Source organism: Apostichopus japonicus, chromosome 5, assembly GCF_037975245.1.
Source record: "Apostichopus japonicus isolate 1M-3 chromosome 5, ASM3797524v1, whole genome shotgun sequence".
Lineage (NCBI taxonomy): Eukaryota > Metazoa > Echinodermata > Holothuroidea > Aspidochirotida > Stichopodidae > Apostichopus > Apostichopus japonicus.
The window spans coordinates 19,806,176-19,821,364 of NC_092565.1; the positions used below are offsets into that span (position 1 = coordinate 19,806,176).

General features: G+C 36.5%; 1 protein-coding gene across 2 annotated transcripts in view; it reads left to right on the top strand.

The window, feature by feature from the left end:
• Nucleotides 1-112: 112 nt before the first annotated feature.
• The window catches only part of LOC139967965 (uncharacterized), a 32,759-nt gene continuing 17,682 nt past the window's right edge, over nt 113-15,189 (top strand). Inside the window, exons 1-10 of one of the 2 annotated variants that reach the window (XM_071972211.1) lie at nt 113-386; nt 1,149-1,869; nt 3,088-3,344; nt 4,773-4,928; nt 5,525-5,759; nt 6,312-6,433; nt 7,027-7,307; nt 8,621-8,698; nt 9,237-9,480; nt 9,820-10,011. In XM_071972211.1, the coding sequence (XP_071828312.1) occupies nt 1,191-1,869; nt 3,088-3,344; nt 4,773-4,928; nt 5,525-5,759; nt 6,312-6,433; nt 7,027-7,307; nt 8,621-8,698; nt 9,237-9,480; nt 9,820-10,011 (2,244 nt within the window). In that variant the 5' untranslated portion in view covers nt 113-386; nt 1,149-1,190. Of the gene's footprint in view, nt 387-493; nt 572-1,148; nt 1,870-3,087; nt 3,345-4,772; nt 4,929-5,524; nt 5,760-6,311; nt 6,434-7,026; nt 7,308-8,620; nt 8,699-9,236; nt 9,481-9,819; nt 10,012-15,189 lie in introns of those variants that run through there. The other variant, XM_071972210.1, reaches the window with a different exon arrangement.

Here is a 15,189-nt window from a genome sequence, read left to right on the forward strand (position 1 = left end):
TTCACCAATCAAAAGCCTCTGTTTCTTTGATTGCGCAATAGAGTTGTACCGTTGCTACAACAATATGATGTTACGGGAACTGACTTCTTTGATTAGAGTCTAGTAACACTATACATACACAATGGATAAGAATGGAGTTGACGCTGTGGTGAACGAAGACTGCTCTACAGTTCAAACAGTATAGCATAGATAATATGCTTAAAGTTATCGATCGGTAGAAGCATGGTGGTTAACTGTGCATAACAAGACTGGATGATTAGGCCTAGCGACTTAGATTTTATCGTAAACAGTTTCCAACAATATTTGGTTTTGGAGTATAACGTGATTTAATTGCCCAACCTCTGGGCTGATGACAGCTTCAGTTTTGGAAATATTTTTTGTATAAGGTTAGACATATTTATTATAGACTTGGTAGATCACAGGCGCTGCCAGATTGGGAGTGCTTGTGATCATATTTATTCAAGATTATAATAGGCCATTGGGTTTATTTCAACATGGGTAAAAATACATGCCAGTGTACGAAACAGTCTCAGTCTATGCGTACAGAAGAACCTTTCCTTCATTTTCTAAGGTTAGGGTTAATACCATAGTGACAATTCTTACAATTTTATTTTTAGTGCATACCCTACATCATTCTTGGTCAAGCATTCTATGCTTTGTATATGTTTGGCATATTCTGTTTAAAATGGCATATCCTAGGTCTAGCCTATGTTTTGAAGTAATGCACCGTATTAGTTAATGCAAGCATTTTGTCAATCGTGTCACAGTCTATTTGGAGGACTATAGGAGGAGGACTGTGAGAGTCTTAAAAGATAAAAGTTTGGCAACATTAGGCCTACAGTACAATTTATAGGAAGTGACTGCTTGGGAAAGTGACCCTATACCTCTAATCATGATCATTACTTCTTTGTTACTGCATTGCATGTAGTGTAGCCTACCACTATATCAATCCATATTTTGTATTCTTTCCCCTCGCCTATCTCACTATATACCACCCCAGCTCCTATCCAAAACCAAGTAACAGGCCACTTTCATTTTGTGCAGTGGTAGTAATACAAACATAGTTGCTTGATAAACGTCATTTTAAGAAATCATAGCATAATGCAGTAAAACTCTACATTTTTTTATCGTTTTTGTTTCATATACAGACAACCAGGGACATCAGTTGTAAACGCCTTCAAATAGTCAACATGACAACTGGAAGAGTGTTCTATGCTTCTTTGGCAGTGCTACTATTCATAGTCGTCCAGAGCTGCAAAGGTCAAGTGGTTGACCTAGATGTCACCGCTGAAAAGGATGGAGGTTTCACGTACAGTAATAACTCTGGAGAAGACCTTCCAGTGATTTACCTCACGGACGAATTTTCCATCGTATCGTATGTGGTGCTTTCCAATGAATCAAATCAAACATGTTCGTTTATGCTCTGGATCCCAAATCTAATATTTTCTCAGGACGACGTGTACAACGTCAGTGTAACATCCACAGATAACCACAGCATTGATCATACATTCACTTTAGCAGAGACATCTGAAAATGTCATTGAAATAATCACATTCCATTCCTGGAATGACAGTGTCAATAATAACAACAATAATAATGTTGAGCTTTACCTGTGGTTTGTTGCATCAGTCCCTTCCAGCAGTATCGGTGATACCTTGAATGTTACTGTCAATTCGACTTGCTCAAGTCTTAACGGCGGATCAGACGGTTCGATTAAAGTAATTACCTTTGAATTCGGTGGACCAGAGGTAGGACTCAGCTCAGAAGGTTCAGCGGCAGGAACGATCGTACCTGGTCTAATTCAAAACGGTTCGCTGGATGTGACGATACCAGGAAACTGGGTGATTAGAGATACAACCGTAACATATTGTAAGTCTTAAAGTTGCTTTTTTTTTTCGGAATCCTAACGCAACTGCTTGAATATTTACTTACTTTGACTTTAAGGAAATTCATTGAACCTGAAGCCGTGTTACATTTTATGAGATTAGTGTTGAAGAAGACACAGTGTTGCGCATTACTGTGTGTTACAAGCCACTAGTGAATTTATTTGCTTTAGAACTATGTCTGGTAGTATTATGAAAGTGAATAAAATTCACTGGATATTCATCTTAGTAGATGACTGTTATTTCATAACAGAAAGTACAGTAACTTGTCCTTATATTCCAGCTATGGAACAGTTCCATGAACATTTTACATTAAATTGACTTATTCATCCCTTTGATTGAATTCAACATTGGGGGTTGTGAGAGGGTATGTTATTGTAATAACAATGTGTTTTCAAGTTAAGGTTGTTACTTGCTTATTGGTTCTCAGTGAACTGCAAATGTCTTTGAACACTGACTTACCAGTATCTATTATCTGCCCGAGGGGTGGGGGAGGGGGGATGGCTCTAGCAATGTGGATTGTCATTGCAAAATTACAAGTATGTAAATCTAAGGCATGATGAAAACACATTTTTTGGGGGGCAGTCTGAGCTTTACCCTGTGATAAATTTGATCGTCAGTCTTGAATTATACATTGGCAATGTCCAGTTTAAGACTGGATTCCACATAAAATCTGGACTACTTCTTGGTTTCATGTATTTGACCATATTATGCTAGAAAGTCAAAAAATGGTCACTAATGCTCAGGTTTCAAAAAGTACTTGATTGCCACCCCAAAAATTTAGCCTTACTGAGACATTTAAATGTCTAAACTGAATCCTCTGTATGGAAAGTACGTTCAGGGAATGATTTTTCCAGTATAGCATCACAAAATGCTATATAGTGCAAAGTTTTAGATAGCAATTTTTAGACACAGGAACCATAATATTTTGTAAGAGAAAGTCTGACTGCCTTAACAAATGCAACACAAAATTTAAATGCTAAATTATTCACTGACATTTGAAACCTTCTAGCATTTTTGAGCATGTTAAAATTTGTGTCTAGCCTAATACTGATGACCTTAAAGTAGTCAAAATGTAAATTTCACTGCAAACAACTTTTTTTACTAGACTATGAAAAAACAGGTGGGGGAAGGGATGATGCAGGGACTGCTGTCTTGAAAACAAACTGTTTAATACCAGAAATGTGTTTCATTTTCTTGACAGCTTTCACTTCAGAGGCTGAGAGTAACTTTGAAGTAACTTTCATCCAGTGCATACTTGTTGCAACCTCATCAGAGGTCATTGCCAACCCTGAGTTCTCACAGATCACAGACTTCTCTGTGACAAATGGGTCAACGGGAATCACCATAGAAACCAACAAAGTGATCTCGAAACGAAGTACTAGTGGAGGAGTGACCATATCATGGTTCTTAGGGGACATTACCAACAATGCATCAGTGGCAGCTGATATACAATTCAAGGTAAATCAAAGATTATTTTCAGGAAATTATTTTGGGCGATATTAAAACATATTTTATTTATTTTTATTTATTTTTCATTTATTATTGTATAACAGAGACTTAAAACATGAAATGCAAAATCATTTAAAGCATTCTGTCAGTTAGCAGGTATGTTGAAATACAGATTTGATTAGTAATAATTCCAGCTCTCTCTTTGGTCTCTTCAGGAAAGTTTTTCCCATTTTTTCTCATAAAGTAGTTGGAACTTTTATATTTTTTTTAACAATGCAGGGACAATGAAACAACAAGTTGCACCATACCCTCTGAAACAGGTCTTTGAGGTCACTGCCTTCTATGGCCAACTGCAAATTGACTGTTGCAAGCTAAAGGCAGTGAATCATGCTTTTGGTCATCTGTGTCATGCACTTAAAATAATTTCATAGCTTTTAGGATGACTTACAGAATTAGGATGAGTACAGAATTAAACTTGATATGATGTAGACCATCCAAACACACTGTTATCATTCCAGGTTTGATTTCTATGACACTTTTAATGTTTTAAAAATTTCCCTTTAAGCAAGTGAAGGTCATCAAATAAAGTGACTGGACTATTAAGACTACTACACAACCATTACCGTAGGTCAGTTCCTCAGGTGCAGCACAAAACTCAATGGGAAAACATTAGACTCATATGGGCCTCAAATGTGGTGTTATAAATGTGTAACAAATTTGTCATAACAAATGGTGTGCAATGTCATCCAATGTTGCTCTCTTGATTATATGAAGTTAAAAGAAAGCGTTTTGGTTGAGTTATTAGAATATATAAAACAACTGATCAACACTAATAATTAGGCCTGCACTGAGTAGCTGACAGTCATCATCTCTGAAGCCTTAAAGGAGCTTTCTAGAGTAAAAGCATATTTTAAAGGCATTGAAGACTGGCGCACAAAGAAACGTCTGATGCTGGTAATCTGACCTAGTTTCGAATGAGGTTTGACAGAAGTGTTAGACACCACCATCGATCCCAGGAAATACACACACAGCTTGCTACCGTCGGTAATTAGACACTAGTGTACAGTCAATACATGCAGCTAAGGTCAATACCCACAACATAGTGTACATAGCAGCGATGCACATCTCAGGTCTAGATAAAAGATAACAAAGTATTACTGTCTGCAGTTTGTAGCGACAAGAAGAAAACTTCACTTGCAAGCAACGGAAAGTTAACTATTTCAGAGCGCGATTTGTGGCGAGTCTCTATGCCTTTAATATATCTTCAACACCTCACTAGCTAAAGAAATATCACTAGCACTCACTTTTTTGTAAATAAAAACAATTCTTGAACTATATTACCTTTTTAAGACTATAATTCTTCCTAAAATTCATCCGTAAAGTCATGTCAGTTACGCATTTATTTATGTTTTCATGTTTTCTTTTTCGTGCATTCAGATATCGTTCCAAATCGATGAGGATGAACCATTTAGTCCAGGAGATGTCATTGACATTGATGGATATTTAGATACCAATGGGATTTTGATTGACGTGGAAGAAATCAGTAACATTATCACCCTTCCACAAATAACTATAACTTCAGTTGTTACTGTGGTAAGTTTTGACTTAGACATATGGCTAGGGATCATCTTTGTTGCAAACCTTCTTTTTCACTTTTCACCAAATTCACTCAAGTTTCTTGAGTAATGTTTTCTACCACAATCTCTGAAATGTTACTTTCCAAGCAAAACATTAAGATTTGATTTGGTTAGTATGTGCTCTGCAGATAACAAAAAGTAATAGCTTCAGCTTTGATTCTTGTAGAGCATCCACATAAATTGTAGAAAGAATAGAATAATATCAGTGACCACATATATATTTATTCTTCCCCAAAGTGGAACATAATGAATACTTGAGAGTAAGTAATTGGAGGGTGTGGGAGGAGGGGTGGCCACAGAGATTGGAAATAGTAAAGGCGGTGTGGATTCTGTTTTTTGGGGAGGGGGGGGGGGGGAATTATGATGCAGTTATGATATAACCCACACAAGCTTATAGACACTTCCAATGTCATATGAGTTGCTAATAACTTTAGGTGTTTGCCTAAGATCAATATGGATGTACCTTGTATTTTCTTGCAACTTATTCAAATTTGTTTAATACTGTTCATGTATAATAGTTAATGGTTTGTTCTCTTAATTGTATAAATTCAGTTTGGCTTGTCGGATGAAGGATCTACGGAAGTTGAAGAGCAAGACAGTTTCAGAATCACCATCACGGTCCAAAACGAAAATGTCACAGAGGGCGCTGTGGCATACAATGTCATCCTTACTACTCCAAGAGATCAGTTCATTATAAAATATAGTGAAAACTTCCTCCCATCTATCATTGAAGAAGGGTTGGAAATAACTACCAGCGAGCTCACGTGGGAAAAGGATGTTTTAGAGAGTAAGTTAGTTTTTGTATCCATGGTCTAGTTAGCATGTTGTATATGGCAAAGATATGAATTTTATCCAAATTTGGTGATATTCTGTTAATGCATCTGGCAACAGTAAAGTGAATGGTGTCATCAAATCAATTGAGCTGTCCACTTTGTCTCTTCTTCTTTATAATTATTTAAAACACAAATTACTTATCCACCGAGGAAATCATATTTTCGCAAACAATGTTGCATTTTGATGAAATTCTAACTACAGAGAACAACGACAGCTATTCAAACATTCTAATTGTATTACCTTTCAAGGATAAATCAAACAACCAGATTATAACAGAAAGTATATTTTTTGAAGCACATCTAATGTGATAACATCACAGACCATCTAACTACGATCCACTCCCTGAAAGATTACAAGGTTAGGCCAGTCAACGTAGGTTACACTTCAATCAACCATATCTCGAGTTATGGACTAATTAATTATCAGTTTTGAAAATTTAAGTGCTACTATGTCTGCCACTAGAGTGAAGTTTGTCACTATCACTTTTTTCTCTTGTTTCCTTCAGAGGGTGAGGAGATGATCCTATCATTTGAAGGATACTTTAAGGACAGTTTCATCAGGAACTCTGATTCATCGAGAACTATCGTCAGTGAAGTCACATGGAACGTTGAACCATCGAATGTTAATGTAAGTATAAATAGCATATTTTGGGAATTTGTAAGGTTGAATCAACAGGTGAATCATGTGACTACATTGATATGTGAGAGGAAGGAGCAGAAACAACATGGAAGTCCCCAAGTAGAGATGTTACAACATAAATAGAAATGACTGTTTAGAATATTAAATCATCAGATCCTTTCTGTAAAATATTTGAAAATGTTGTGTCATCATATAGTAAAGTCATATATATTTAAAGAGAGAAATAGGGGCTGGGATTGGGGGGGGGATGGAGAGAAGAGAATTGCAAATTATCACATAGTAATAAAATATTGGTCAATAGTGAATGATGATTAGGGGATTGAAATGTTAAACCATCAAATAGAAAGTATGTTTTTGGACTGGCAGTTAAGTTAGATCACCGATGCAGCAATATACTGAGCTATAGGAAGGAAATATTAGCATGTCAAGTCATCATAAATTATCATCTGGAGCAGATACGAAAAGTAGAAAATGTAAATTAGAAAATTTCTGACAATTCAACTGCTATCAAGGAATGGAATGGAATTCAACTACCCGTAAAATCCTCTATATAGTTTTATTCTTGGATTACATTCGTACAGGGGAATCTCGTAGAGTACGGACCACTGACAGACGACGTCTGCCTGAAGAAGAAGTTTTCCTACGACACTCCTATCTTAGTTCCAAATTACTTACACCTGATCTGGATCTTTGTGGTTGCATTCTTGGTCGGCTTCCTCTGTGTTCTGCTCCTATGGTTTCTGTGCAGGAGAGGATCTATGTCCACCGTCCAGTCAGTGGGGGATGGATGGGGTGGAGCAGCCAATAATTCCCTCAGCTATTCAGGATGGTACTTAAAGTTTGAGAGTTTCGAGAGGTTGAGGTGTGTAAAATTACTTCATATTCCGCTTTTTGTGCCAGTGTCTCTTTACCCCTTCAAATCTAGCGAGTTGCTTAATACAGTTGTATAGACCTCTCTACCATGCTATCCCCCCCCCCCTCCTGCCACAAAGATGACATTGTTGTACTCTCATATTACATATTTACAATAATCAGTATTTCCCTAAAATATGGAAGAAAGTCAAACAATGGTTTCTCATATTGAAAATCCAACATATTGTATAATTTATCAGTATACTCAAATCCTGAAAATATTTCAAACGTCCAGATCCTGAAACAAAGTACCTCTTGAAATCTTTCAAACAAATTTTTTAGCAAGTTACAATTGAGGAGCTGTACAAACGGCCTTTGACTACTATAACTTCTGTTGCAGAAACATTGTCGTTCCACGACGAAACCTTGTTCCCTCAAACAGACTCCTGGTGTACTAATGAATCTAGCAACACAATAGTATGCCAATGTAAACTTATTTTGTTTTCATTGTTTATTTTACGTTCCCTAACAGTGCTTAGGATGAGGGTGGGTAGAAATTAATCTTGCTGGTCAAAGTGAAGTTTTATACCTAATTTGTGGACCCAAACACTTAAGGGTATATACTAACACTTGTGAAATGGGAATATCAAATTCTAGGATGAAATAAGAGATCATAAAGTTTTACATACTGATTCTCTATGTTGAAAGAATCCAAGCTCTAGAAGACCCTATGCCTTAAAGGGAGTGAAGACTCGCGCAAAAAGAAACGTCTAATGCCAGTAATCTGACCTAGTTTCGAATGAGGTGTAACAGAAGTGTTAGACACCACCATCGATCCCAGAAAATACACACACAGCTTGCTACCGTCGGTAATTAGACACTAGTGTACAGTCAGTACATACAGCTGTGGTCAATACCCACAGCACAGTGTACAAACGATACAGCGATGGACATCTCAGGTCCAGCTAAAGATAACAAGGTATCACGTTTCATTACTGTCTGCATTTTGTAGCGACAAGAGAAAAAACTTCACTGACAAGCAACGGAAATTTAACTATTTAAAGATGACGCACGCTGTTTGGGGCGAGTCTTCAATGCAAACTGCCCAAAGTATACATACTTCATGTTTAACCTTGCCATAAGGCACACACATTAATAGGGTTTAGAAATATTGTGGGCTGTGGAAAATATACCAGTTGGCCACACTTTGACCTCCTCTTGTTGAGAAATCTGGCCAGGGAATGCACAAATGATGTCAAAATTAGTATTACTTACATTAATATTACTTGATAAATGTATTCCATTCTGTTTTCCTATCAACAGGCAAACAGCAAAGAGTGAAAGTGTTGTTTACTTTCTCACCCAGAAAGATCAAAAGAAGAAACATCACGAGATGGGAAGGTGAGTAAAGCAATTTCTCTGTTATCGAATGAGATTGTTTACACAGAAAGTTTGAAATTTATATGCATGGTACTCCCCTTCAGAGAGTCAATAATTCAACATTCTTAGGTTTATACATTGATTCCCAGCTCTTGCGGAATGATTATATTATTTATATCTTTAAACAAGTTTCGAAAGGTGTAGGTATTTTGTCTAAATTCAAACATAATATTTACTTGAGCGTTATCCTTCCTCATCTTTCGTATTGCTCCATCGTCTGGACTGGTACTTCTAAGACTAATCTTAACAAGTTGTTTATTCTTCAGAAGAGAGCAGTTAGGCATTGTTCCCATGAGAATTACCTCTTACATATGGCCTACATCATAAGGTGTAACAAATGTTTCCTTGTTTATGGAAATCGATTATAGCAGTACGTGTAGAAGTGTAATATCAGATCCACATGCATTCCTTGATATGACTGAATTGTTTTGATCAAGAGTACCTTAATTATGTGCATAGTTAGAATCATGAAATTGGGTTGTTTCCTGTTTTTTACTAGTATTGACATCGTTATGACGATAAGCCTAGACATGCAACTTGAAGCTCTGAGGATTAATTCTATGATGGAGTCATTTCAACTGATGATGGAGAAGTTTGGAAGCACGACCACTCTGAGTCGAGACCTCCTGCAAAAAGTCTTCAAGAAGAGCAGTAGACAAATGAAGGATGCCTTGAAGGGCCTGACTGACAGTTACAGAAGTGAAATGCATCGACTGGAAGTCAGGCATGGACATGAATTACAGGTAAAATTGTCAACGATGTCAAGTTCTGCTTTAAATTGTCACTAATTCTGAGGGCAAATAAAAACAAAAACTTAAACTAGTAGTCTAAAAGTTAAAATGTTAAATGCTGGTTAATCTGGTAGGGTGAACCTTGAAGGTAATATTTAAGGAATGTCATTTATTATCTGATCACATCAGAGGTTAATTTATATAGAATAAAGAATACGTCTAATTAATATCATAATTTGACTTGAAAATTGTAAAAAAGAAAATTCTTGTTTGATTATATTATTAATTATGATATTGTTTAAGTATTGGGTATAAAGCGTTTTGGGGAAATTTTTTTGTTTTTTAATTTAGGCCAAGCAATACCAGTTGAAGAAGAAACATGACATACTCTGGCAGAGAAGCAGAGAGCAGATGAAACATCTCGACAGTAAATTGATGAAGGAACTCCTAGATACTCTTGACCAACAAAGAGATGTAGAGATTGCAGAGGCAACTTACCTCTTACAGTTATCACAAGGAGAAGAGGCAGAGAATCTACGAAAGGTTAGTCATCATATCACATTTTAATGGAGGCAGTTTTATGCATTGAAGATTTTGGAAAATATTTGAGACTATTATGCACGCTAGATCCCAGCGCAATGCTACTTCTTTACTGATTAAATTTTCAAATAACACAGCAAAATATGGAAACAAATATTATCTAATATGATTTTTGCATAGGACTGTTACTAATATGAATGACTTCCTGTGCAATTAAAATGTTTATAGATAATGAATTCATTAGTTACTCACATGTTAACATTCCTTAGGTGAAATTGTCGAGGAAGCTGTCTTAGTAAGATGTTATCAAGATACTTTTTTGCAATAATAGTTTTAGTAATTTTCTTGATTGGTTTGATAAACTTGTTGGAAATTGTTGACATAAAACCAAGAGGCTTGTTTAGTGAACCAGCATGAAGTATTCAACATAACGTATATAAATAGCAAGGGTTTTGAAGTGTCCAAGCCTAGTTCATTTCTTAATCTGCTTAAATCGTTACATCAAGGTTTTTCGCCGACGAGCTAAATGCTCCAGTCGAGACAACATTCTGTTTGTCCTTGATGGTGTAGCTTAAGGGAGGATACTAATGACAAAATGACATGCTCAAAAATAAATAAATAAGCAAACAAAAAACAAAAGAAATGGGTTTCTTGGGAACTAATAAAAGAACGAGGCATTAATATTACCAAGCTCATCAAGGTGACTTCTGTCTTTGGTTAATTCTGTTTATATATCAAACTGAACAAATCTGATTGGTTTTATTTATTTGTGTAAAAAAAAAACATATTTTTTATTTTTTTATGTTTATTTGTTTTTTATTTTATTGTAAGACACTTCAAAGTACTCATCAAGCCATTTGATTTTATCAAACATGTCAAGGTGACTTCGTCCTATGAATATTAATATTTTATTCAAAAGTGAAACAAATTATTTCAACTTCAAGATTATAAAAATTTCAAAGTAAGCATATGAATACTTTCAAGTCTTTAGGATCTTATCAAACATATCAAGGTGACTTTTCCCTCTTTATATAATTATTTTATTTAAAGTGAAAAAAAAATTGTTTATTTCAAAATTATAACAATTTCAAGGTAAGCAATTGGGAGCCCCTCAACTATTTGAAGTTATCGTTCATATCAAATTGACTTTTTTGTCTGAAAATCATTTTTCTATTTAAAGTCAATGTCACATTAGAATAGTATAATTTAGTTAATTTGTATTTGTATGACAGAAGAAGTCAATCTGTCAGCTGGTTATTTTAGAAAGTTTTTTTTTAGTAACTTTTACTTTAGTCAATGCTGGTTGTTGTTGATGTTGGAAAGTAGTATCCAAGGATGTAGGACAATTTACATAAACCCTAATCCCTCTATTCACTACAAAAATACAATGTAGCATAATTGAGTATGTATACAAAAGAAACATCACCAGGTCAGGGCATAGTATAATAATACAAAGGTACAGGGTAGCATAGCATAGCTAGTGCACACAAAAGAAACCTACCAGGGCAGGACATAGTCAAGATGACAATGTATTGTATTGCCAAGTTATGCAAATTGATACACTATTAATTATGGGTGACATCACATCCAGCCAGTGAAGTGAGTGTTGGATAAGATTTTTATTCACTCTCCAAAATACCATCATCGGATTGAGTCCTGCTATATCTCTTAGCTGAAAAAGACGGAGCTACAATATTGTGATTTTCATATCATGGGGCACAGGATCCTATATATAGGATACCTGTATTGAAGCCTGGGCTGGTATACTTTAATTAATATCTGGCATTTAACTGTGAAAGCTTGAAACACAATTTTTCCCTGGAGATTCCAGTATCACACAATATTTAGTGTTCTGGATAGGGCAGCTTGTCGGCAGAGTTGGGATGGAAGTACATCACCTGACCGGATAAAGTAAAGCTGTATTGCAGAGCTCGTCTGACAGTTTAAGAACTGGAACCATTTGCCACTTTCCTCTCACATTGGGTCGAAGACCGGAAGCTTTTGAGGATAGTTTTTTCACCGACTATAGCACCTACCACAACCTGATATCAGCAACCACGTGTCAACAAGTATTATCAACATCTTTAGGCAATAATCATCACAGTGACAACTCAGAACTCATTTTTTTTAAGATAAATGTTAAATCAGAATTTCATGATGTAAAGGGGGGAAAGCTCTTCCGACTAGAAGAGGTAATCTCATTCTTTTATAGAGAAAAGAATATCCAATTAATATATATTAAGACTAAATTTATACGTGCCAGTTTGCTCTCTCGCAATTGAAAAAGATCCAGGGGTATCAAAACTTTGGAAAGTCTTAACCTTTTCAGTAGTTAAGCTAAATCTAGTATATGTTATCCTCTGGTAAAGATTGCGCCAAAGCAATCTGTTATCTCTAAGTATTCAGGAGTCCTACGTGTTCCTAAGCAGTATTACAGAGCGCTGTAACCTTTATTTTGCATGTTCCTTTTTTTTATTATTTTAAGGAGAAAGTTCCTCCTCAATAAATACCTATTCACTTAAGAAGTTGAATTTATAAAACTTGTTCTGCATCATTAGTTGGTTGGAGTATTTCTTTTTTACATTGCATATTGATTTTGGATAGCCGCTAGGCGAATGTGTCGCATTGCCACTTGCATTCTTTTTGTGGGTGACAATTAAATGGGGGCCTATCCGGGAATTCTATCCAAGATTTAAGCATAAGCATTTTCTTTGACAGAAGTGAAAAATACATAACTGGTTGGTGTCATAAAATTCAACCTGTGAATTATATGTATATTAATTGTTTGTATTTACTTGTATTCGCAGACGAATTCCGCAAGAGCAGCTCTTATTTGGTCGGTCTACCTGTGTACTTCCATTCTAGCGTCTTACTGGCGGTCCCGCCAAGAACTGAAGCAACATCTAACGTAATGTTGGTTGGCAAGTAGTTAATTGTGTTTTGTATTTTACATGTTTTATGCCAGACGTGAAATCCACTTACACAATTAGTGTATCATTGTTGTTTAATCGTACAACTGTGTTACCTATGATATGAAATTACATTGTTGTCGGATGTAACTATAAATTGCGCGCACTCTAAACTAAACTGCAGGCATCAGTAATTGGTTTCAATACATTGTCATTGTTATACATTAGTCATGAATAGTCAACTAGAGTTAGAAAAACTTGTGTCAATCGGAGAAAAGTTAGGTCTCAAAGGTGTAGAACTAAAACAATTCTTAGATGATGAAAGGGACAAGCTTAAGCAAGAACGAGATGAAGAAAGAGATCGAAGAGCTAAGCAAAGGGCGATTGATGCACACGAACAAGAAGAAGATAGGCAGAGACAAGAAAAGATAGAAAGAGAAAAGGCAAAGCAGTTAGAAATACAACTCAAGATAGAAGAAGCAAAGCAAGCCCAAGCTGAGGCACAAGCACAGATAGGCAATGGAGGTTATCATGGTAATGGTAGTGCAGCAAGAAGTAGACCACCTAAACTGCCACCATTCAACCAAGAGAAAGACGACATTGATGCATATATCAATAGATTTGAACGTTATGCCACATTGCAAGGTTGGGATAGGGATACTGTATGGGCCACAAGTCTTTCAGCACTTATTCAAGGTTGTGGATTGTTTGAATATTCATCACTTTCACTTGAGGATTCCAAAGATTACGACAAGGTAAAGCAAGCCTTATTACGTGCATACCACCTTACAGCCGATGGTTTTAGGAAGAAATTTCGTGATATTAGACCTGCACATGAAGATACAGGAACCAAGTATGTCACAAAATTAAAGAATTATCTCCATAGATGGATGGAATTAGAGGAAGTAACTACTTATGAACAACTCCAAGACATAATATTGAGAGAGCAGTTCTTGAACTCATGTAGCAAAGATTTGGAAACATTTCTGAAAGAAAGAAAGCCGAAGAACATCACAACAATGGGTGAATTTACCGATCAATATGTAGAAGCACATGGAGGTTGGTATCCTGGTCACTCCAAGAATAGTAGAAGTACTCAAAACAGTAATTCCACGAGGAACCAGAATCGTAACAACGGAAGATTCCACAATCACAATCAGAAGTTCCAGCAACAAAATCAGAAAGGGAAAACGTATTCTGGGCAGAGAAGTGAACCCAGGAAATGCTATATTTGTGATAAACCAGGCCACTTTGCAAGAGACTGTAGGACAAAGCGAATGCAAACCATGGCTCTTATGACAGATGTATTTAGTGACATGATGGAGAAACGCGCCTCAACTTTGACCGAACAGAACCTTCCAGACAAAAAGGAAACTGGCGGTGCATGTACAGACATTGGGGCATTCATGATGGTAAAGCCAGATCCTCATCTATTCCAAGCAAGTAAGAAGGGATTCTTCACATTAGATTGTGGTCACAAGTTAACTGTATTGACTCAAGTTACAGCCGCATGTAAAGATCAGAATTTATCGTCGATGCCTGTTCAAATGGGTAAGATAGGGAATCAAAGTGTTAAAGTATTACGGGACAGTGGATGCAGTGGTGTAGTTGTAAGATCTCAGTACGTCAAGCCCAGCCAAATGACAGGTGACGTTAAAACTTGCATCCTGATTGACGGTACGGTACGACAATATCCCGTTGCCAACATACTCGTGGATACTCCATACTTCTCAGGTTCAGTTTCGGCCTTGTGTATGAATGATCCAGTCTATGATTTAATTCTAGGGAATGTCCCAGGTGTACGAGAACCTACCAATCCAGACCCGAATTGGGAAGAGTCACAGACACAGGATCAACCAGTACAACCACCACCAAATGTAACCAAGCCTATGGCAATAAGGAATGATGATGACCCAAATACAGTTGCCGCAGCACAGACAAGGAGTCAGAGCAAAGCAAAAGAGAAGCCCTTTAAAAAGTTAAAGGTATCGTCCCCGATTGGTGAAGAGGTTACTGCAGACATGCTACGTGAAAAGCAACAACAGGATCCCACCTTGGAAAAAATCAGACAGTTAGCCGAAACAGGAGATGATAAAGTGAGTAAAAATGGGAGTACTCATAAATATGTGAAGTCCAGTGGCATTCTCTACAGAGAATTTAGTTCTCCTCGAGTGGAATTTGGAAACAGATTTAGGCAGGTAGTAGTTCCAGTTGACTACAGAGATCATGTATTAAAGGTAGCACACGAATCGATTCTAGGGGGTCATCAAGG